Source organism: Phalacrocorax carbo, chromosome 2 (assembly GCF_963921805.1).
Source record: "Phalacrocorax carbo chromosome 2, bPhaCar2.1, whole genome shotgun sequence".
NCBI classification, from domain to species: Eukaryota; Metazoa; Chordata; class Aves; order Suliformes; family Phalacrocoracidae; genus Phalacrocorax; species Phalacrocorax carbo.
The window spans coordinates 129,234,693-129,259,321 of NC_087514.1; the positions used below are offsets into that span (position 1 = coordinate 129,234,693).

The window sequence follows — 24,629 nt, forward strand, 5'->3', positions numbered from 1 at the left end:
AGGTGTTCAGCCATCTCCAGGAGAGCAGGGCTTCATTGAGCATGACAAACCACCACTCCAAATATTCCCCCCCTTCCTTCTCCTTCCCTCAGTTTTTATCACTGAGCATGATGTCATACAGTCTGGGATATCTCTTTGGTTAGTGGGTCAGCTGTCCTGGCTCTGTCCCCTCCAACTTCTTTTGTACTACCAGCCTACTCACTGGTTGGGGCAGTGTGAGAAGCAGAAAAGGTCTTGATGCTATGCAAACACTCTTCAGCAACAGCTAAAACATTCCTGTGTAATCAACACTGTTTTCATCACAAATCCAAAACATAGCACCATACTAGCTGGTATGAAAAAAATTAACTCTATCCCAGCCAAAACCAGTACACTCAATAACTTGAGCTAGTGTGTTGTATGCAGTATTTCAGTCTTGTTTGTATTTAGGAATTCTCTTAGTTACTTATTTACTTAGTAACTACACTAACTATTTTGGCATGTATAAAAAATGGATAAACAAAAAATGAAAAACTTGTCAGGAAGTGATGCTTGTAATTTCATAGCATGAAAATAAGCAAATTGTATGAGATCTGGTTTAGTGGCACTTTTTTGTTGGGTATATTTATTCTGATAGTTTCTGGATTGTGTAAGGCCAAGGGGAAAATTGGTTTAGGCCCTGAGTTGATACAGCAAATGATTGGTGGTAGAATTCTATAGTACACAAGTAGACTTCCATTACTACTTAGTGCCTTCTGTGTGGTTTAGCTTTGTACCTGAAGTTGCATACACTGTGGCTTCTTTTTTTTTTTTTTTCTTCAAATTCCTAACTCTGTTTTATATATCCTAGTTTCAAGACTGAACATCACTGTTTCATTGAAAGGACAGAATTTTATTTTCTTCTTTATTTGGGGTCTGTTTTCCTGTTTAATCATGGCAGTGACTTTTGAGTGGGATGTTGCCTTCCAGTTTAGGCTCTAGTTCAGCTACTTCCTTTTTTCCTTCTAGCATGGGAAAAATAGATTAAGACTGTTTGTTTGCACTTAAAAGTAGTTCAGAAATTACAAACAGACTATTAGCGGCAAGCCCTCCCCTGGGGGAGATTGTCCTGTGCTAGTATTGCTAGTATGATATCTACTGATTCTCTGAACAAAGTAGTCCGTGTTGACAAAAGTCTACGTTAGTGTTGGCTTGCCTAACTACTTTAGTATAAATTCACATTCCTTACTAGCTTGCATAGGTTTCCTGGAAGTTTTTTTAGTATAGGTCTCAGCTGAAGAACCAGCTTCTTGCTGTTGAGGGGTGCCAAACACTTCTAAGCTGTTATGCTAGTTTTTGTTGATTCCCTTAGTAAGCTGAAGCCCTTACGGAGGGAAGGATATATAATCCTGACCTAGTGAAAAAAGTCACAAGAGCTTAGAGGAAGTGTAACATCTGTTTTATTGAGGAGGAACAGGTTATATGTAGACTGTAGATTTCTGGAAAAGCATTGACATTTTTGATGCTTGACTTCAAAAGTAAATTTACCTGAAAAGCTAGTGTACATTACTTCAGACTCTAACAATTACTACTTAATGAAAGCTGACGAAGCTGGTTTTAATGAACAGACTGCATGTTCTTCATCAGTTCTGCTTTTTTTTATTGTACTACTTCTGTATTGAAGGAGACCTCTACTCTGCAAGAAGCAGCACCTGCATTGTTATTTCTGTGTTGCTACCACCAGGTTAGAAAGCTGGAGTCTGTTTGCACTCAGCATGGTCTTACCCTGCTCTTCGTACCTCCATAGTGCAGACTGTGACGCATAAACCAACAGCAGTAATACATATTACCAATAATAAAAAGATTCAGTGCTTATATTATTTCTGTTTGAAAGCACCTGGTTCTGGGAGCAGTAACAATGGTATAACACAATTTTGGTAGAACTTTGCATTCTAAAAGTTTATGATAGTGTGGTAGATCTCTCTAAGCAGAGGAACTGTTGCTGGGTGTAAGAGGAGTAGTTTTAGTACTCTGTCCCCAGTCAACAACTCTCTTACTGGATGAGGAAGGGAGGGAGATTGTCATGAATAGCAGTTCCGGTTGCTGGAAGTTTTTGCTTTAAAGGTGTGGAGCATGAACCTTAGTTCATTAAGACCTTTCTTGCTTGTAATCTAATCCATCTTTCTCTTTGCATTTCCACCCCCTAACCATGTGACTTAACAAAAAAAAAAGGGCATCTCAGAGCTCCATGTTGGGCAGGTCTGTTAATAAAATTGGATTTGTTTTTCACAGCCCATCCAGAGCTGATCTAGCCCTGTTTGGACTTTGGGCAGCCCTGCAGTGGGGGTGCTTCTGGTGAAATACTACAGACAGGGCCTGGATTAAGCTGCTGGGGGCACTCCAGCTCGGGGGTGTTGGGAAACATCTCTCTCATGAGGTGTTCAGCAACACCCTTTAATCGCAGAGCTTAACAGTGGCTTTGGTTGATGAGTGTTGCTTGTGGGCATTCCTGACTCTATAGAATCATAGAATCGTTAAGGTTGGAAAAGACCTTTAAGATCATCCAGTCCAACTGCTAACCTATCACTGCCAAGTCCACCACTAAACCATATCCTCAAGCACCATGTCTACCCTTCTTTTAAATACCTTCAGGGATGGAGACTCCACCTGGGCAGCCTGTTCCAATGTTTGACAACCCTTTTGGTGAAGCAGTTTTTTCTAATGTCCAACCTAAACTTCCCCTGGCGCAGCTTGAGGCCATTTCCTCTCATCCTATCACTTGTTACTAGGGAGAAGAGACCGACCCCCACCTCGCTACAACCTCCTTTCAGGTAGTTGTAGAGAGCAATAAGGTCTCCCCTCAGCCTCTTCTTCTCCAAACTAAACAACCCCAGCTCCCTCAGCTGCTCCTCATAAGACTTCTTCTCTAGACCCTTCACCAAGTTCATTGCCCTTCTCTGGACATGCTCCAGCACCTCGATGTCTTTCTTGTAGTGAGGGGCCCAAAACTGAACGCAGTACTCGAGGTGCGGCCTCACCAGTGCTGAGTACAGGGGGCACGATCACTTCCCTGCTCCTGCTGGCCACACTGTTCCTGATACAAGCCAGGATGCCATTTGCCTTCTTGGCCACCTGGGCACACTGCTGGCTCATGTTCAGCTGGCTGTCAACCGTATACTTGCAGCATTTGCAGCAAAATTGCAAAAGCTTGCACTATTTGACTGAAGATGTTTTTTGCAAGACAGGCTTTCCTATCGAGACTAATAGGGGCTTTAGATATACTCCTTTTCCGTCTGAATGTTTCTGTGGCTGCTATGATTTGCACAGAGGTGTTTGGTTTCTGGTAATTGTCATATGGTTAGGATATTTATGTCTGTTTTGGGGTTTCAAGGTAAACTATATTCAGGATTTCATCTGAATAGATAGCTGAACTCATGCTCAGCATCAGGAGAGAAATGGCACACAGCTCTTTCAGATCTTTATTAGAACCACTTCCTCAAACTGTTCAGTTTGTGTACCTATTTATTATGGCCTGTGGCTGATATTTTCAAAATCATCCTCTATAAGGAATTCTCTATTATGACTTTGCTGCCAACAAGGAGTGTATTTGCATCTGCCTGCCCCAAAAAGTTGCTAATTTTGGATATAAGTTGGAAGTTGGGCCACGGAACCTAATGATTAAGCATCAGGATTTGCACTGGTGCTGTGGTATAGGTTTTTCAGCTTTTTCCTTTTCTTCTTCTTCTTTTTATTTTATTTTTTTTTTTTTAAGCTAAAAAGGGTTCTGTGTTCCTTAACTGGTTCTGGAACCTGATGCAGAAAACCTGAGTCTGAAGTTTGGCTGAGTTACAAAGCTGGATGCTTGTGGCAGTTAGTGCGGTTTACCATTTCTGCAGATGTTGCTAGCATCTTTTAATATATATGGAACAAAATAAGCTTTAGTTTCAAGTGTGTTACATCGGATTCTTTCTCAAGTGCATGCTTCAAGATGACCTAATTTTAATTTTTTCTAAATGAGAATAGGTGCGATATTTCCCTGTTGTTGACCAGATGGGGATAGCAATTACTGAAAAACGTACTCTTCCATAATGAATGGAATTTACCAGCTGCTGCTTTTTGGGTGGGGTGGGAGGGAATGTCTTGGGAAAATATGCTGACTGAGAGCTTGCTTGTTCCATCTCTGTTAAAGCTAGGAGCCCCATGGGACAAGGAGTTGATGGGATGCTTCTCTGGGATGGAAAGTGAATCTTTTTGTCCTTGATTTGGTTTTAATGCTACAGGAATTCCACTTCAAAAGAAATGTAAAGCAAAGCTTGTATTAAGTAAAGAGTAAATACTTGAGAATCTTTCCTCTCCCCTTAGGCATGGGAAAGAGATGAGGTAAAGGCTTCTTTTTTTTTTTTTACATTTCTTTTTAATAGTTTTATTTAAAAAACCACAAACCCTCACAAATTTTGCCAAAATATTTAAATATTGCATTCAGTAATGCTATAAATACTTTGGAAAACAAAATTCAAGTGTCATTTTTTACCAGATCAAGAAATTTGAATTAGCACCTCTAAAAAATGACATAATGGAGCTTCTTTTAATTTTTAAGAATTAATAATACCCTTTAAGTGGCTCTGTATTGCATATTTAGGTAAAGATAAATATTTCAAAAGAATAGGTCTATTTTTCCCTGCATATTAATATTTCATGAATATCTTTAAATCAGCTCTACAGTATTTTAGAAGAGTCTGGTAATACTAGCAAATAAGCATTATACACCTATTACATTTATATTACTCTATTTTTTTACTGTTCAGGACTTTGTTATTTTGTTTAGCAAGGAGTAGTTTGTCAGTTTTAGTCTTGAGATGTATCATGTGTGACTCGACTATTTACATAGATTGCTACAGAGTTTTGTTGGTGTGTGTGGGTTTTGGTTTTGGGGTTTTTTTGGTGGTGTTGTCCTGCCTCAATGAAGAAAAGTGGCAACGTTGGTTGGGTTTTCTGGGTGGGGTTGTTTTTTTTTTTTTGGTACTTGTTAGCCTGTGAGAAAAGTGAAAGGTAACACACTTCTACTCCAGAATGAGAATCTGGAAGGAACCTCATCTTTTACCTTTGTTTTCTGTGGTACTAAATGTGCTAAATTCTGTGGTGCTAAATAAAGCTTATTGCTGCTCCTGACATAAATTGAACAGGAAATGGTGAATTTTGTTAATATTCTTAGATAATGGTGTGTAACTATGAAGGCTTTCATGCACTTCAAAGAGTAAAGGCCTTTTGTGTGGCCCCAGAAAACTGTTCAGAGCTAGTTTCTGTCATGTGGGGAAGACCACTTCCAGTCTCATTCTTCATACGACATTTGTCCTACTTCCTTGTCTCTCTGTTCTGCAAGGAGTTACAGACTCTGTGGTTGCTTCTCTGCAGTTTGGAGGAGCTGAAGCTGGAAGGAGGTGCCTTGTCTTTCTGTGTTCCATGGTTCCGTGTTTGGGGGGGACACCCCCACTGTTGATCCAAAATGAATGCTAGGTAGTTTTTTATTCAGATAAAAATAGCAATAGACCAAATAATATCCTGTACATTTCTAAAGAGGTCAACGTGGTATTTTTTTTAAAAAAAAAAAAAAAAGAGGGGGGGGAAATGGAGTTTTAAAAACAGCAGAACTAAGAGTAGACCTTAAAATTTTTTTAAATGTCCACAAGGTGTCAGTGTACATCCAGGAAGAAATCTGGGAGCTCAACACTTCCTTCTGCAAAAATAGTTGCCTTTATTTTCTAGGGCCTGAAATAATTTGCAGGAGAGAAGGCAAGAACAGCTGCATCAAGACTCCAAAATTTTATACCTGCATGACTTGAAGGTTTCATTTTCATAAGAGTGCGGTGTTTTTTAAACATGATGTATAAGTTTATTGATGGGCTTCTAGATTTTGGTTTAGTTTATAAAACAATTTCAGTTCAGTGGTGTTCTCTGTCATACATTTCGAGCAGGCTGGTTGAATTAGTATTCTGGGGAAGACTTTGCACAGCTTGGTATATAACACAAATAAGAATATTCTAAACCATATCCTTGATGTTTTGTTACGAAATGTTAAAGTGTTCCTAACGTATTCATAATATTCAGTATCTTTAATAGAAACCTGTTTTTTGTTTGTCACAATGCTTTTATAAAAGTTGCTTTGCCAAAAAGTAGTAGAAAACAGTTGGATACTAGATGTTCTGTGGCCTCATTTCTGAAAAAACTTGAGTGGATACTTTCCTTTTTCACACCTGTGGAATGGGATTTGGTTATTTGTAGATTCTAAGATACCTAAGCCTATGGATTTTCAGAGGCAATGTTACATAGAAGTTAGTTTTCGTAATGTTCTGAATAAATAATGTACCGCTCACATGTATTATATATTATGCTTAGATACCATCTTTCTGACTCTATATTAAAGTACTCCTTTATAAAGCATTTTGTTGGCTTTTAGGAATAGCGAAATTTACTTTGCAAGTTCTCCTTTAGGTGTCATCTTAATTGAATAAATGGCTGATTGAAGCCAGTGTTAGGAAGATTTTGGAAGAAATGAACCCCAAAATAATCCTGATTTAAACAAACCACAAGTTTAACTTTTAAATCATGTATGCATTATTGTGTAAAGTTGTAACTACCTTCTTGTGTTCGTATGGTAATACACAAATTGTTCACACATGGATTCTGCATGCATAATTGATTTTGTGTGCACTTCTGAAAACTGGAACTTAAAATCATGTAGCCTGTTTTATTGCCACGTGCTTTATAAATGCTGGTAGTACTGTAGAGACAGTTTGAATAACATAATCTGTGAAACTTCTAAGTTGTGAAATGCTTTTATTTTTTTTAAAGAAACTTACTAGGAGTGACTTACAGACTGACTCATGGGAGGAAAAACTTGAGTTCTTCACGTAAGTGAGTTTTTGTGTAATTGGAAGGAATTTAGTGAGTGGTACACTTGCTTGTAATAGTGTCCAAGTTTAGAAAAGTTCAGGTGTCAAGAAGGCTATTTTGAGATATTTTAAGGAAAATGGAAGGTATCAAGTAGTTCTGATATGTTGTTGATGAAGGGAGCTCAGCTTATGGGTGCAATTTTGCAAAGCAATTGAATCACTTTCTGTCACAGTGAGCAGGTTGAATGCTCCCACTTCTTCTGGGTCAGCTGTCAGACAGTGATGAGCTGGCTCTAATAATTCACCAACAAAATAAAAAAAAAAGGGGGGGGGGGGGGGGGAGGAATTGGATCACACAAGTGCCTGTGCTGGCTCAGGAAGAGGATGTGAATGTGCAAGGATCATGTGGGGAAGGGAGGAGTGAAATGTCTCTCTGGTGGCCAGCAGTTACAGTCAGACTCATCCATTTCCTCAGGTGTCACTTAAAAACAAACAAAACAAAACAAAAAACCCAACCCAACACCCAAAACCCCACACAAGCAAACAAAAAATTTCTAGGCTGGTAAAAACTTTTATTAGTGTTCTAAATTAATACTTTGTTATATCTTGTGAAATTCAGTTCAGTAATGGACTGCTCAACTTTTTAAGGAAAGCAGTTTTTAATCTAAATAACAGAAATGAAAAATTGATAGCAAAAGTAACTTCTAAGAAATATTGCTTAGATGCTCCTATCCTGAAGAGATGTGTAAGAGCCCTCCTGGGAGCTACTTCCCTGGTGGGCATTGAGGGGAGGACTTGTTACAAGGTTTGAAGCAGCTGGGTAACATTCTCGGCTGTTGCTACATTTCTCCTTGCTCAGTTTTGGGAAAAGCCATCCATTTTGGCAGCTGCAGAAGATTCAGATGCGCTCTCTCATGCCATAGTAGTGTGTGTACATATGTGTGAATATGTGGATTTTATCCAGCTGAGTTTTCCAGAGTGTTTCCAGTTGCCAGAAAGGAGCTCGCTTTTGCACACAAGGAGGTGTAAGGGTTTCCAAAAAAAATTCTAGGAAGTTTAGCTTCCCCCAAACAGCAAGTCCTGATATTGTGGGTCAATAGCTTCCTCACATATTTTAAAGAGAATCAGAATAATTAATAAACAGTGATGCTGAATGTTTACATACTGGGGAGAGAGAAAATACACAAATGTGGTGGTATCCATAGCAACTAGAATTCAGTTTGCTCACTTGCATATAGCATTTTGACTCCCTGGTGTGTATGGAAACAAAATCCCACATGTGAGCAAGCCAGCTGAACTGTGGCTTCTGTGGTTGCAGTCTATTCATATCTACCCAAAACTGTATTAAAAGCATTGCACTGGTAGGAAAGTTATATGCAGTTTTAGTATTATACTAGTTAAATATTTATCATTTTGTTTCAAGTCTCATGACTCTTCTGCAAGGGGGAATGTGATCTCAAAAACCTTTAAAATCTTTTAAAGAAAAATAACCAATGTATTCAGGACCTTCCCAAACCCCACCCTGGAAAAAACCCACCAAACTCCCCCCTCTCCGCTGCCCTGCAAGAACACTCTTCCCTGGGTGGGACAGGGAGGGGGAGCCTGGGCTGTAGGCAGATTGTACCATCACATGACTAATGAGTAGGAAAATCTGAACAGAAATTTTCAAAGGCAACAATTTTTCTTTTTTCTTTCTTAAGGTTGAGTATTTTGGAGCTATGTAGTATTTCAGCCTCTTCCTCCCCCCAGTATTAACGACTTCCAAAACTTTCTACTGGGAGAGTTTTAGTAATATCAAAAACAGAGAATAGGTGTTTTGAAGTAGATTTTTTTTGCCCTTTTCTCATTGATAAAATCAGGGCTATGTTTTGAATGGTAGAAATTGTGTGGTCTTCTGACAAAATATTTGCTGCTATTTCTTTGTCATTCTAAACATAGTGTTTCCTCTTGATAATGCTTCTTAGTTCTTTTATTTATCAGAATGTTATGCTTACGAGTGAATAGCAGACAGACATTCAAAGCTAACTTAATTTGCCAGACTTGGGAAATGCTAGATAGGAATTGCTTCCATGCAAAGTGTCCTCTTCCTGGTGCCCTTCTGGGAGAGGAAAAGCAGTCTATATTATAAAGTTGCTCCTACTTAGTTTTTTTTTTTTTTCCTTCCTCAGTCCAACCCTTGTTATTTCCCCTCATGGTCATTTAATCACTGGAGGCCGAGGCCATTCAGTTGCTATATAACACTTTGGATGCATTGCTGTGCTCTATTCTTAGCTTTTCACAGGCTGTTCATTATTCCTCACTCTTAATTGCTTATATCTTCTTGCCCCTGTGACTGGATTAATGTTTTGTTATTACTGGCTGCTGAAATCATGCAACCATGTGAGTCCAATCAGAACATAGGCTAAGATAAAACCCCACTAATACGCTGAAACAAGACAGGTAACGGACTCCCTGTAGCAAAATTTCCAAGCTGATTTTTGCAAATTACAGCTAAAATAAAACTTAAATAAGCACAATTATCAGTTGGGAGTCAGTGGGCTTTCTGACCTTAGCCTACAGAAGTATGATCCACTGAGCTGCTTGGGTTCTGTGTTTTGGGCTTTTTTTTTGGGGGGGGGGATGGGGGATGGAGATGGAGGGGGGATGGACATGGACGACGACACCAACCCTTCCCCTTTTATTCTTTCTTTCATAGCTGAATGGTTCTGTTGAAAGCAGATTGGTCTTGTTTGTTTTCTTGAATAGTCAACAGCTTGTTTTCTTCAATAGTCTACAGCAATTTGTTACTTGAGAACAGCAGCCGATTCTAGAAATGTCCTAAGCTGATGTGAGTCATCACTGAAGGTTTTAAATAGTTGAATGTGATGTTTGTTTCCTCCCTTCCATGGCTCAAAATGATATGAATCATTTTTTAGTGTTTCCCAGATAATAGTCTAAGCGGAAACGGTACGCATTTCTGACTCAAGTTCTTAAATGTTGGTGGAGCACTCCCAACCACCGCTGGTTTTGGCTGTATGGGAATTCCACGGGAATTTGACAAACCTGTGCAAGCAAACATTTTGTAACCATGGCAACTTACCCATGAGGATTCATGTGGTTGGTGACATAAAACTGAGAAAGCCTTCTACTGACTGGCATAACTGACTTGACTCTTCTACCTAAATTCTGTAAGTAGTACAGGATAAGAATTCAGGCATGAGAATCACTTTTCAAGTTTGTAGAAGGTCTTGTAGGACAGTAGAATTTGCATGATATTTTTATATGGCTACCTGCTACTGTTCTTCTCTGCTAAAATGAAAACATCTTTTATGAACTCAAATCTCTTCCATAGTTTCATCTGCTCTTAGTCAAATTCAGATCTCTGTTATTTTTATGTAACTTGGAGCACAACTCAAACACGATACCTATTCCAGTTACACTGGAGTGGTGCTGGAAAAATTAAGTAGCTAGTGAGTTTTATAGGGGGCAGAGAAAAGGAGAAGAATGGCACATCTGCATTAAATTAAAGAATGGTATTGGGAGGAATAACCTTGATGTGATTTGGAGAAGAGTAATTGTTTTGTCTGTCATCCCAAGCTCATCAAACATGCTGCAATGACAGCTTTTACATGTTATCATTTAGAGCGGAGCTAGTGATAGAATCAGATTGGTTGCTCGTAGGCAGCAGAGCAACTTTCATTTCTAGAAATCTACCTGACTAAATTTGCTTCTTCATAAGCTCAGCAGTATGGCAATCCAGCAGAGTTTTAATGAGAAAATGATAAACTTTTATTCCAGGTTTCTTTGCTCCAGCTAGGATTTCCTAATTTTCAGTCTCAACACCAGCCCTGTCCAGTGCTGAATCTGGGTGCATTGCATTGTGCTGCTGTTCCTTTAAGAGGGTTTCCAGCCTTCAGCAAAAGAACCAAAGATAAGAAAAAAGCGAAGCCACGGTAAAGGTTATTGTCTTGTAGCTCTTACAGCTAAACGAGTCTCAGTGGGGAAGGTGACTGGCTCTACAGACCAAATGTTATGCGTTCCTACTCATCTGCTGGAGAGAAAATGTAGGATTAAAACAACAAACTAAAAAAGTGTCCAAATCCAGGGAAACTGGGACTTGTTCCTTTCCCACGTAACAATGAAAGATCACACCCAGGGGTTTTTTGGGTGTTTGTTTGGTGTTTTTTGTTGTTGTTGTTTTTTTTATTAAGCCGCTGGTAGGTGAGAATTGCTTTTCTTTGGGATACATGCTTAGGGAATTGGTATCAGAGCAAGAAGAAGCTGTTAAGCCTGCTATACCATACTTGAGAGAACCCCAAGGAGATCTACTGATATTCAAGGATGCAGCCTCTGAGAGGCCTGTGGTGATCTTGTGCATTATAGCATTTGTCCTTGAAGCCCAGACAGTGCACGGTATTTGCAAGCCCCAGAACACCTACTAAGGAGGGAGAAGCAAGCCTACTGTAAGGCGAAAATAAGACAATGTTATGCTGACCTTTTGTGACGTGGTTAGGCTTTTTTGTAATAAATTATGAGCTTGATTGTTTTCTCTGCAGAAGCAGTATTGCAGGAAGAAATTTTCAAAGGGGAAATACGTAAAATCAGCACTTCCTATGCTCATCTTCAGAGCGTGATTATAGATAAGCAGAAAAGTAGATCAAAGGAGATGTACTAATTCTTTTTGGTATATGTGTCCACCCACGTGCCCAAAGGGAATTCTCTTCGTTGTTTTACCAGCTGCCCTAATACAATTTAGTAGGATCATGTTTTGGTTAATTTATAAGAGCGTGTATACTATTGGTATAAACATTTTCAAGGCAATGTGATAGATGATGTAAGACTAAGATTAGGAAATCTGCAGCCACTCATTTGCTCCAGCCAAGCTAGCTTTATCTGTTTCTTCCTGGGAAGATGTAATAGCATCGCTTCCCAAAGCATCGAGCTGTCAATGCCAGCTGTGACAGTGGGTCAATGTCTTCCAATGTCTCTGGGTTGTTTTTTTTTTTTCCCCACTCCGCTATTGTTGCGTTCCTGTCCAGTCTCACCTCCCAGCAACTGGCTGGGTAGTGCTGGAAGAGGACACTTGATACGTGAAAGAGCAAACGGGCTGCTAAGGCTGAGCCTTCGATTTTTGCTTTGTTTGTTTCCTTCAACTCTGCTTTTAAACTGGTGTGCACAGCTGAAATTGCTGCCTTCAGTAGTTATTTCTGGAAGGATACTCTGGTTATTATTGTAATTGATGCCGTTATCGGTGCCAGAAAACAAAACTGGCTGTGGACATGATCTGAGCTGGAAGGAGCTAAATAGGCCAGAAGTATTCCTGCTATCATGGCTTTTCTGCCTTTGCTCCGCCAACAGGTGAAAATACCTGTAATGGATCTGTGGGCCTTGCTTTTTGTATTGTGAAAACATTTTTTTAAAAAAGCTGGTATACTTGCAAAAAAAACTTAAGTGTACAGCTAATAATTGTGGGTTTGTGTTGGTTTAGCAAATGCTGAAGTGTTTTGCTTGCTTCTCTGACTGAGCTGATATTTTGAGCTATTTTCCAACAGAAGTTTTCTTCTGTCACCTACCTTGTCCCAAAAGGAAAAGTTGCTTTAAAACTAACCCGTCTTCTGGCCAAAACCCAGACCACATTACCTAAAGTAGTTTGTCTACGTCTATTTGTCTCTCTTCAATGATGCAGACTTATCTTGACTATCTGTCACAAAATATGTGGATAGATGCATCTTTTTGTGGTCTCTTTCTTCCCTGAAACAGGAGTTGTTAGGACTCCTACTAAGACTGACAATTCCACTGTCAGACTTACATGGTGGTTATTTTGGAAAGCTGTTGGGTATAACAGGTGCCTTCTGTTTTGGTCAAAAGACAGATATGCAGCTGATGGATCAATAGGAGCCACCAGCCAGAGCACATACACTTTTTATGAAGTACCTTGAGAATCTGAAGTTAGGCAGACCAGAGGACTTCTATTATGTACTGTCTTTTTTTAATCTAAGAATAGATCATTGGTTTTTATTATAGGGTGCACACTACAGGAGCACAAAAAGAAAAACCCTTCCAGTAAAGTTAAATCTGGCCTTAATAAAAAGAGAAGTGTCGTGTGTGACATCCTAGCTAGAAAGTCATGAGGGAAGATGCTGTTCCCTCATATTTCCACTGTCTTTGAAGAGAAATAGGACTCTTGTATCTGCTTTTCTGGTTCTTTTTTGGGAATGTCAGTTCTGTAGACAGCTTGCTAGGCTACATATTTTGGATATCAGGGCTACATCTTCTTTTAAAGGTATTGACTTATCTTGTACTATGGTGGCTGTAAGATGCTTTAGCCAACAGTTTCTCTACCAGTGTATTGTTCAAGTGTATAAAATATGCAAGAAGTCTTAAACAGAAAATTGTTTACATCTCAATCACAAACATGTGTTTTGCATTATTGATTTTTCTTATGCTGCTTCAGTAGAGGTTAGAATGAATGCTGGATTATTCTTGTCATGTTTGTGTCACAATTTTTGCTGAGATGACTGAGATACTGGATTTTATTAGTTGCAAAGTTTTATGTAGTGGTGTATTTTTTTTTAATTAAGATAGTTCTGTCGATTAATTGAGACTATATGCTTGCATGAGAAGTAAGAACTGCCTACGGTATGCGGGAGGTGCAAGGAAGGCTATTTTGCTTTTCCTTGGAAGCAGAAATCTGGTGTCTGGAGGTTAAAACTAGCCTCCTTTGTCTGCATCCCAGCTGTGCATGTGCTCTGGAATAAACAGTAAAATTGGGAAGAAAGGTAGTAATTTCTTGTGGCCTTAGACCATTTTCTTTCCTGACTCCACCTCGTTCCCTCAGGACTGGGGAGGGAACAGCAGAGGAGTTCAGATGAGTGACTCACAAAGCTTCTAGAAGTATTGTAGCTTATATAGATGGTGATGCTGAACACTCATTGCTGTCTGTATGTGGGCAACATTTTACTAAATATTCTAGATAAATTATATAAAAATGTGCTTAAACTGGGACATGCCTATGCACTTAAAGCTGTAGCTATTATACCCAGTCTTTGTCTTCTGAAGAAATCTGTAGTTCAGGACTTGGTTTTGCAGAGCTGATAAATTGATTTTAAACAATCTGTGTAAGTCTTACTTGGCTTTACAGTTTGGGGATTTTTTGGTTGGTGACTTGGTTTTTGGTTTGGGTTTTTTTGTTTTTCATTTTTTACTGGAACCTGACAGAACAATTTCCTTCCTTTCCTGTATGCTTAATGAGACAAAACATTAAATGAAACCAGTTGCATTAATCTTGGCCTAGAAAAGCCTTGGGAAATGCTGATTGGCAAGACAGAAATCTTTATCTGGGTAGGTTTGTTGACATTGAATATGCTTCAGTGAGGTTTTCACTGTCATCAGCAGTGCTGCTACAGTCCTCTGCTCATCAATTCCTAGTGGAAAGGGATGATCTATAGAAAAGGTTACTATTTTTAGCTGCTTCAGAGTTCCTGTTTTTTCTGTCTGGTACAGACATGGCTGCTGTCATCCGTGTTTTAACCTGCAGGCTGCATTCTTGCAATATATTCTTTTTACATGTACCTATGAAAGACTCTTGGAACTTAACTAACTTAAACAAGTGTTGCTTGAAAATGACAATGCTTTTTTTAATTTGCAAAAAGCTATCATATCAACACAAAAGCTTTTTTTTGCAAAAATGCATATCCTCACTATTGTCCACTTAAAAATTAAGGAGTGCAATGGAGAAATAAGAAATCTTATTTTGTTAGCAGTTAGATACTGTGGAGGCTATCGATGGTTCACCCCTTGGGCCCCAGTAGACATGGCATTCTTTTTTTCTTTGTTTGTTAGGCCATTTTCGATTCTTCTTTCATACTACTTGTTTAATAAACGTTCCTATAGGAAATACGTGACACTTCATCTGGAAACTTTTGAGGGCTTTGGGGAAGATGGATGCTAATGGTGACCTGCTATCTTAATTTAAGTTTTATTAAAATAACCTGAAAATTTTTTTTAGAGATGGAATATTCTTCAGATTTTTTTAAAGATCCTATATGATTCCTAAAGATTATAACTTCCTTCTCACTGAAAGATATTAGTCTAGATAATCTGCTGAAAAACTGAAACCTTAGTCTGGTTTCGTTCAGTAGAATTGTGAACTTCAACTTTTGACTTTCAGAATGGCTGTTATGTAGCATTAGAAACTTGTATTTTGCAAACCAGAGGATACCTTGGATGATTTTCGAAGTTGAAAGAAGAAGTGATTAGAGATGGTGTTTCCATTGAGTTGAAGGCATTACTTTCAGTTGCAAGGGGTAGGAAGGGGGAAGATTGTTCCTTTAAGTAACCTCCAAGTGCTAGCTCATGGTAAGCAAAAGTTAAATGTTTCTAGAACTGGGTTGTCCTTTGGTTATGGAAGTAATTGCACACATACATTCCTAGTGTGAGTATGGGTTTTTTCTTTGTCTGCTTTCTTACGATGTTTAGATTGCTATTGAGATCAATATAGTATCGGCTCAGTTATGTTGGTTCTCATTTTAATGCAAACTGTGATGTATTGACTTTTAACTCTGTGACGGTAGTAATGTCACCCTTCAAAAATATGTTATGCAAGATGTAGTATGTTAACTTGCTTTTGGAAATAGTTTCTGTTTTATTTTAATTACATATAAGATTTCTAGAATAATTATCAGAGTAGATTAAAATATTCTTAACTCTTCTGAATTTTTGCATCTAATTTAGTGTGAAGTCCTGTACTTTTTTACAGTAACTTGTATTTCTAGCTGAATTTTTAAAATGTGCTTTGGAGCATTAATTGCAAAGGTCAAAAATGGACCACTCTCGGATAATTTGAACTAAACTGGGCATTATCTCTGTCTAGCAACATGTTCAATTGGTATTTTCAAAGAAACCTTATGGAACTTTTAACATTTGCTTACTATATAAACTTACTGGGTCTTGAAAAGTGGTAATTTGCACTGAACATATGGGCTTAGCTAGAATACCATTATCTAACAAGTGTGTGTAGTATGAAACCCAGGTATGCATTTTGTCAATGTACTTTGCTTGTAGACTTAAAATTCGGGGTTTTAAAAATTTTTTTTCAAACAACTGTTTACTTAGGCAAGTGAACTACAGTGTCTATTCTTTAGCATATTTTTCACAAATAAAAAGCAAAATATTTTCTAGGTTGCAGTTGCTGTGTTCATTAGGAGGCAGTAGGGTGTTGCAGTAGATGGGCCTTGAGAATGTCCATGTTCTTATTTGAACTGTTTTTGCCTTGGACAGGAGGAGCATGAGCTGTCGTATGTATTCATGTGAATCTGTGTTGTTTCTTTTTCATAAATGGTTGAAATGCTAGAACAAAGCAGTGTAGTGTACAAAGCATTGCTTTTTCATAATTAAGACCAAAAGCATGAGATTCCTGGACTCTGTGTGATGAACAGAATATATTTATAAAGATGTTTGCTAGTCATATGCTGTAAATGAGAACACTTGGGAAATCTGAATCGTATCTGAACTTTCATGGTGAATCAGAAAGTGGTGCTGTGTTCTGCCAAGCCAGCAGTCCTGAGCTCGGGCAGCCCTAGGCTAAGGTACTCTTCCGACCTTGCAGAAACCTTCACCTGCATGAAGTGTCAGCAGGAGTGTGTTCAGCAGTTTATTATGTTGCAGTGGTACAGTAGACGTTATTTCAAAAGAGTGGTAATGTGAGCTTTTCCTGCCTGTGGCCCCTAAAGGTGGGAATTCATGTCTGTTAATATCCAAACCATTTAACATACCACTTAAACCTGTCTGTTTTTCTGCCTGGATTCACGTGTGAAACTTGAGTGCGGATGCTGTATCAAAGAGCTAGAAACTTGTTCACCATTGACAAATTCTGATCTTACCAGGCACTGGAGGACACTAGAAGTGCCTTCATGCTGCACAGCAGGAGCAAAAACCCTCCCTCTGTTCTGTAACACTGATGCTTATCCAGCAACTTTGACAGAAGCCATTTACATAATACACCCACAGACGAGCACCATTTAGGCAGATTCAAGCTGAAAAATTTGTTCAGCAAGTTGTAGGGCTTTGTATTATATTTTAGTAATAATGTTGTTATAATATTAATATTATATTTACATTATGTGTGATGTATTTGGTTTTTTTTAAGCCGAGGGTACGTTTGTCTAGACTAGCTGCAAAAACGCCATGGGTTTGGTCATTAATAACTGGCTTCATGATACTCAGCTGATTATGAGAGATTTTACTCTCACTTAATTTTCAGAGTATTTATGTGGGGAATTTCTTGTGTTCAATGAGTTAAATGAAGACTGTTTTGCTGCTCTGACCATATGAAAGCAGTTAAAATGCTGGAATTTTGTTTACTGCCTAAATTGTTGTTAGTCAGCAGAGCCAGTATACCAGATTTCTTTGCGGCTTTTAGTGGAAAATATTAAACAGTTACTCTTTCTTCAGTTATAGGATTTTTACGTTTTCAGCTGCGTTAGTCACAGAACTGGCACAGATGTAACTGCAAAGACTGCCTCCCGCCCAAAAAAAGGCGCTTTTTTTTGTGCCAGAGGAAGTTGCATTGGGAGCAGTGGCTGGGTTCTCTGGTAAGTGTGACATGTGAGCATTACTAGGCATTTCATCCTGCCAGGCTGCAGTCGCTGCTCACCAGGCTGCTGCTCGGTGGGAATGCTGCCGTGGTGGTGGTTTGTGCTCTGCTCCTACGGGCTTTTAATGATCGGCTCGGGCAGCTAGGCTTTTTTTTAAGCTTTGCAAGGCTATCTGCTGACTGTATACTTTAATTTGTAAAAAAACCTGATATGCAGAAGCTCTGACTAAAGAGGAGAATCAGGTTGGCACAGTGACAGATGTTCGGATAAAGAAGTTGGCTCAGAGAAGATGTACAGAGTCTGATTTTTTTTTTTTCCCCTTTTTTTTCCTCTCCCCCTCAATCTGAATGAAGGCTATCATGGGAACTGCATTCACATGGTGATCAAAGAAACACTTGAGTGATGAACTGCTTTTGCAGAAGTCGTCTAAGGCAGTAATTTGAGCTTGTGTGTGCGGTAGCTAGCTTGTTTTGCTGAAGCGTTCTTCCTCAACAGTATTTCTGCCTAACGCGTTCCCTGATGGAGAAATCACAGCTACTGCCCCATGAAGGAAAAATGAATGCTCCGCATTGCTTGTGTCCCTGACGGAGTAACGCTGTCTGCGCTGCTGGCATTTGGGGAGGCTGGATTCAACCGGCAGTATTATTCAAGGAGTTCATTGTCCCCCGTGGTCTGACTCATCGCATGTAAATGTACTGCAGCCGTGCTGTACGTTGCAGATATCTTCCTTGCATGGGAAAGAATTATTTTCCTCTGAGCAGGTCTTGAATAACTGCTGGAAACAAGATGCATTTTTCTGGCTGGACTGTTTTTGACATTGAAAAGGGAAGCAGTAGAATGACAGGATGATCAGAACGTGCGTTTATTTTCAGTCACCACTAGGCCTGCGACGGTTGATTTAAAACTGACCTTGCCGGAGTGGGTATAACTGCGGCTGTGTCTCTCAGGGCAATTGTTCCTTGTTCCGTCCTCGATAGGACGGTGTGGTGTCTTCTGCAACAATGATTTCACTGTGGGGGTAGAAGGACGCTGTGGAAGTTGTGACATTAACAGAGACAAATTTGCTTGTGAAAGGACAGCTGTGTGTGACAGTGAGCGCTGTTCGAATGGAATTGGACTCGGGATATTTTTATCAGCTGTTCCACAGTTTCATTATTGTGGTTTTGATGCCTAAGGAAATTTTATTTTAAACAGAACAACTTTTTTTTTCAGCATTGTCTTGAACATCTCAGGGTGTTTAAATCTGAAAAATGAAGTGTAAGGGGGGGTTGGAACGTCCTTTTTTAAATGCTAATACACCAGCGGTAGCACTCACAAGTTTGTGAGGGCATGTGAAGCAGGTGAAAGTATTTCCTCTATGGTCCCCCTTGTGATACCTGCGGTCTGGTTCCAAAAATACTGTTGCTGGCATTTTTTTGTTTGCTTTTGCTTCCTCAAACGGATCGAATGAGTCGAGTCTGTATTGTTGTTTTGGAGGAGGTAGAAGATGATTCTCCCACATTTATTTCCAAATTACCTCAGGAAAATGTATCTTTACGTCCATCGCTGTCTGGAAACGTGCTGGTAAGGGATGTTGTTTGTTGGCATATTTCCTGCTTATAATACCGTTGCAGTTACCAATAGTTATTTTCCTAAAATTAACATGAATATGCATGATGTTGAAACAAGGCAACGTGGTAAAAACTGCTTATGCTAAAGAGGGGAAGAAAGCTGAAACTTAGTTGTAGAATTAATATTTGCAAGGGCTTGTTCCTTTTCATGTAACTTTATGGTGCAGCAGTTACAGATCTCAACGCCTGTATAATAGCAGAGGATTTTTAGAGGGCTTGGTAAACTGTATTTGAAGTAAATGGCTTTTCTCGGCTCCTCATTCCTCAATGGTACACTTACGCAGTACCACTTTAGAAACTGATGTAATCATTGTATTGCAATAATATGCTGTGCTTATTTTGAGAACTGATAGAGTATATAGTGTACATAAAAGAAGAGCAATTCTAAGTTAAAATGAAAAATAGCATAAGTCATAATCTTGATGTAACTGGTAGGTTCAAGTTACTACTTTCTGGAAGTGATCAGCACCGGGGACTCTGCTTTTATTGCTTTAAATTATTTTATTTTGTCAAGACTGACTTAAATCTTGCTAGCATATCTTTCTTACTTACTAAGAAATCCTGCTATATTTAGTAATAGATGTGTGTGAGTGTGAATTTGTTACCATATTTATCTGATGCACTTTCCTTTCCTGCTCTGTCTAAACAGGTGAAAAACTTCTAGTAACTTTAGCCACTTGCTAACGTAAAAGGGGTTTGTCTGCTTATATTATGTCCTGCAAATTCAGTACAACAGCCCTAATTTTATTATGAGGAGTTCTCTTTTCAGATGTTATAAGCTAGTCTTCTGGGCCCCCCTCTTTTTTTTTCTTTTTTTTCTTTTTTAAATATTTCATTGGCTTAGAGTCTGTTTGTATGTTTGAGGTTTTTAAAACTTGGCATTTCTTCAATTCCAAATACTGTTGCTGGTTTCTTTACTTCACTGCCTGGGATGTTTTATTTTGTCATCATCTTGTGTTTGTGTTATGTATCAAAAAGCCATATGTTATCATTAGAAACTAAAATTGGGTTATATTCTAAGATGTGTTTTTTCTTCATTGCAGCCACCATTGGTTCAAGCTATATTTAATGGAGATCCTGATGAAGTTCGAGCACTGATATTTAAGAAAGAAGATGTTAACTTTCAGGTAAAAATAAACATCATTAGCCTTGAATACATTTTAATTCTGTTTTGATATAGCTTTCTGCTGTACTAATCACTTTAAAACTTTGCTAATTCATGAGCTGTAAATTTTATTGCTTTTATGTGATAGGATTTACTTTGCCTATCTGTACCCTTAACACTGGGAAGGAGTGTAGTTTTGTAGATCTGTGTCGATAGTAAAGACCTAATGCTATATTCCTTTTAAATGTTAGTTCTGCAGGGCTTGAGTAGCTGGAAAGTTTGTTTATACAGTGGCATCAGACTTTTTAGAAAGTTAGACTGTTTCAGTGTGATGCTATTTAGACTTTGATTCTTTGTAAATTAAATATAGCATACAGTATACATTAGGCAATTATAAGAAAATAGTCTGGAGCTTCAGTAGGTAGGTTTAGTAGTGGATTTTATTAATATAATCATTAAGCTTCCCTTTTTAAAGTAAAAAGGAGAAATTGTGTTTATATATCCTATTTGTGGTGCTGCAAACCCAGACACTGCAGATTTAAAAATTGTACAGAAATCAAATTGTGTGTGTTCCATTGGGTGAAATTCAAGATTTGAACAGCATGCAGTTGCGGTATTTACTTTCTATTAAAATTCTAATACGTGTTTGACACTATGCAAGATAATATAGCATAAACTCCTTACATCGATTAGAAATTGGTTTGATTATTAAAGCAGACTGGCATAAACCATTTAGGGCCTAACACTATGGGAATGTATGTAGCTGTTTCTCCTCAAATGCATCAGAACAAAAGTGATGCTAAAAAGCATAGGCTAACATACAGATGCTACATAGTGGCCAGTGTAAGACTATGATAATTGTTTACACTTTCTTACTGAGATATGTAAACCAAAAGCAAATACTTGGTTTGGTATGTGTATTTTGACATTTAAAAGCATTCTGCAGAATTTGCCTGACCAATGCTAGCTGAAGTATAAGGGAGTCCTCACATTATCTTGAAGAGCTTGAGTATGACCTTGTATAAGTAAGCTTGCTGTCAAATCTAAAGTTTTGTTTGATCAGATTGGACTTTTTTCCTCTTTTTCAGTAGTTCTGCATGTTCTTAAGCAAGATTGTGTGATGGATTATGTAAAATCAAAAGACTTAATTGTCTGCTTACGTATGAGAGCGTTAGCTGTGTATTGTTCCAGTCTCTGGTCACATTGCCATTTTTATTTTTAAAAGCTGATTAGTCCGTATTGTTACATCTATATTCCTCCATGTGCAAGTCAGGTTTAGCATTCATAGCTATAGTGCTTGTAAACCAAGTTAGGTTAGTATCTTTCTGCTTTTTTGATTATCGATTACAAAAGCCTCTGCTAGATTTTAGTATGTATGTAGTAGTGGATCTCAAGTTTTGTCAAACAGTTGTCCATGAATACGCAGTCAGTTGTGCTTAAATAGGAAAGCATGTAATTTTTTTGTCTTTGAAGGGGGTTACTTCAGACTGCCAGGTAGTTAGAGTGAAGAAAAATATTATAGGTAGAATATTCAAGATGCGGAGGTTTTTACATTTTACATCTTTTTTTGTGTTGGTTTTTTGTTATTTCTTTTTTTCCCTGTAACAGAACATGTGTGCATCTTAAACTAGTGACACCCAAGGTATCTTCAGAATCCATCCAGAACAAATACAGTATTTTTTCACAATCACCTTCTTCAGCACAGGCAGATACTTATCACATGTGACTGTTCCTTCCTACCATGGCACTCCCAGTCCTACCACAGTATTTAATATTACATCCACATATATCCCTTAAAACACTGTTTGTTGGGACTAAAGAAGCATATAAATTCTCTTATTGTTTGGTAGAAATTAAGTAAACTGCCTTGTGGATTTTTCCTTGTCTCTCTGTGTCTTGTTATTTTTCTTCGGGTTTTTCATTTGTTGTATGTTCTTGGCTGGAGATAGTATATCCCTACATAGTATAGAACCTAAGTTTTCCCCTTAGGTATGCGTTATAAATTGGTGTGGGCAGAAGGAGGGAAAAAGTGAAGAAAATGAAGTGGTTACGTATGTTTCCTAATAAAGAGAAGGATCATGAAGAACTGTTTTGTCTGTTGTGGATTGTATTATGTTGTGGAGTGTATATGTTGGATTTTTTTCCACTTCTCTATCCAAGTGCTTCAGTACAGTTGTTTGAATTCCAGAGTCATTCCCTTCAATGCCTCTGCAGAGTCATTTCCCCCTCTCAAGAGCAACTAATTACTTTGCAGTTTATATTCTAATAGTTGAGATTCCTTCCTTTCTCTCTTCCCCTGAGCATGAGTTGGACTCTGTAGCTGGAGACCTGCAGGGTTCTGCAAATTCATTTTGCCGAGAACTGAAGGTAGAGCTGTAGGTCTTCGTTGTGACAGTGACGTTCATGTAGGACATTGTTAGTGTCGTGAGGAAATGTGGGTAGCTTCTTTTTTTTCTTCTGGTGTCATCCAGCTTCATTTACGTTTTTACTTTTAAAGTATGTTACCTTTAACATTAATCACAATTGGCTTAATATTCTTTTAAATCTAAGTGAGTTGAGTCGGTGTATTTGGCTTCCCAAAGCTAGGCTGTGGTAACTGTTAATATTATGGTAATATCTAAAGATTGCACTCAGGTTGGGCTGTATTTAGAGCATTATTCCTAAAAGATATGACATCTTCTACCATAGTGTTACATCTAGAAAGATTCTGAGATGGATGGCCTTCCATAACATGAGTTGCTGTGTGCAACTCTAAGATGATGTACTGATAGCGAGCGGGCTTCTTCAGGAAGAAGGTTGTTCTCTGTTCATGCCACACCAGCCCTCTTGAGTCACAGGCTCAGTCCAGATTTAGGAAGTATGTATTGTATTCCACTATTCAGTTGCAGTCTTTTGTGAAGAAAGCAAATTGGGTGTATGCCTAGCTGCTTAAACAGTGGTTCAAAAAGGCTCACCTTCTCTGCAAGTTGTTTTTTTTATAGACACATTTGGAACGTCAGCTCTCTTGAGGCTCCAATTAATGGAGAAAATTGAGGGGAATGGGTTGCTTCTCTTGTTCAATATCTTTAATAATGATCTGGATGAGGGGATCGAGTGCACTCTCGGTAAGTTTGCAGACAGCACCAAGCTGGGCAGGAGTGTTGATCTGCTCAAGGGTAGGAAGGCTCTACAGAGGGATCTGGACAGGCTGGATTGATGGGCCGAGGCCAATTGTATGAGGTTCAACAAGGCCAAGGGACAGGTCCTGCACTTCAGTCACAACAACCCCATGCAACGCTACAGGCTTGGGGAGGAGTGGCTGGAGAGCTGCCTGGAGGAAAAGGACCTGGGGGTGCTGGTTGACAGTTGGCTGAACATGAGCCAGCAGTGTGCCCAGGTGGCCAAGAAGGACAACAGCATCCTGGCTTGTATCAGGAACAGCGTGGCCAGCAGGAGCAGGGAAGTGATCGTGCCCCCTGTACTCGGTATTGGTGAGGCCACACCTTGAATATTTTGTTCAGTTTTGGGCCCCTCACTACAAGAAGGACATTGAGGTGCTGGAGTGTGTCCAGAGAAGGGCAACAAAGCTGATGAAGGGTCTGGAGAGCTGGTCTTATGAGGAGCAGCTGAGGGAGCTGGTGTTGTTTAGTGTGGAGAAGAAGAGTCTGAGGGGAGACCTTATTACTCTCAACTGCCTGAAAGGAGGTTGTAGTGAGGTGGGTGTTGGTCTCTTCTCCCAAGTTACTAGCGATGGAACGAGAGGAAATGGCTTCAAGCTACATGAGAGGAGGTTTAGATTGCATATTAGGAAAAATTTCTTCACTGAAAGAGTGGTCAGGCATTGGACCAGGCTGCTCAGAGAGGTGGTGGAATCGCCATCCCTGGAGGATTTAAAAAACATGTAGACGTGGCACTTAAGGGCATGGTTTAGGAAGCATGGTATTGTTGGGTTGATGTTTGGATTTGATGATCCTAGAGGTCTTTTTCCAACCTTAATGATTTTATGATTCCCTTCCCCAAGAAAGCTGGAGAAACTGTAGCTGCTTGTTTCATGAATCAGACTTAAATCACACACATCACATATGCCAAGCCTTGATACAGTTTGTATTGTATGCATGGCTCTTGCTATGCTTTCTGTGTGTGTATATATTTATGTTTAAAAAATTGTTATTTCTTGGTACCATCCCAAGCTTTTGAGACTTGGCAGTAAGGAAAATCTTCTGTGATAACTGAGACATTTAATATCTCTCTATTATTTAATGGGGATCCTCAACATTTCCTGTTCTTGCTGATTAAATTAGTATGGCTGATTTGAATTTTATGTACTTTCAGCAGTTAGTTTTAGCTAACTGTTTTCAGCATTGCCTTTTATAAATCAGGATTTGCTTGGGTTTTTTAAAAGATTTGGAGGCCTATTACTGTTGCAAACTGTGCCATTTCTGTTTGAAACCAGAACTTTTGTGATGTATGTTCAGTTTAAAGAATCATGAAAAGGGAATATTTCATCTCAGCT

The 24,629-nt window shown here is 38.9% G+C and overlaps 1 protein-coding gene across 2 annotated transcripts in view; it reads left to right on the top strand.

The window, feature by feature from the left end:
• Positions 1–24,629, top strand: part of ANKRD28 (ankyrin repeat domain 28) — a 123,599-nt gene that overhangs the window by 24,864 nt on the left and 74,106 nt on the right. Inside the window, exons 1-2 of one of the 2 annotated variants that reach the window (XM_064444326.1) lie at positions 17,800–18,985; positions 20,076–20,159. In XM_064444326.1, coding sequence (XP_064300396.1) covers positions 18,869–18,985; positions 20,076–20,159 — 201 coding nt within the window. In that variant the 5' untranslated portion in view covers positions 17,800–18,868. Of the gene's footprint in view, positions 1–17,799; positions 18,986–20,075; positions 20,160–24,629 lie in introns of those variants that run through there. The other variant, XM_064444327.1, reaches the window with a different exon arrangement.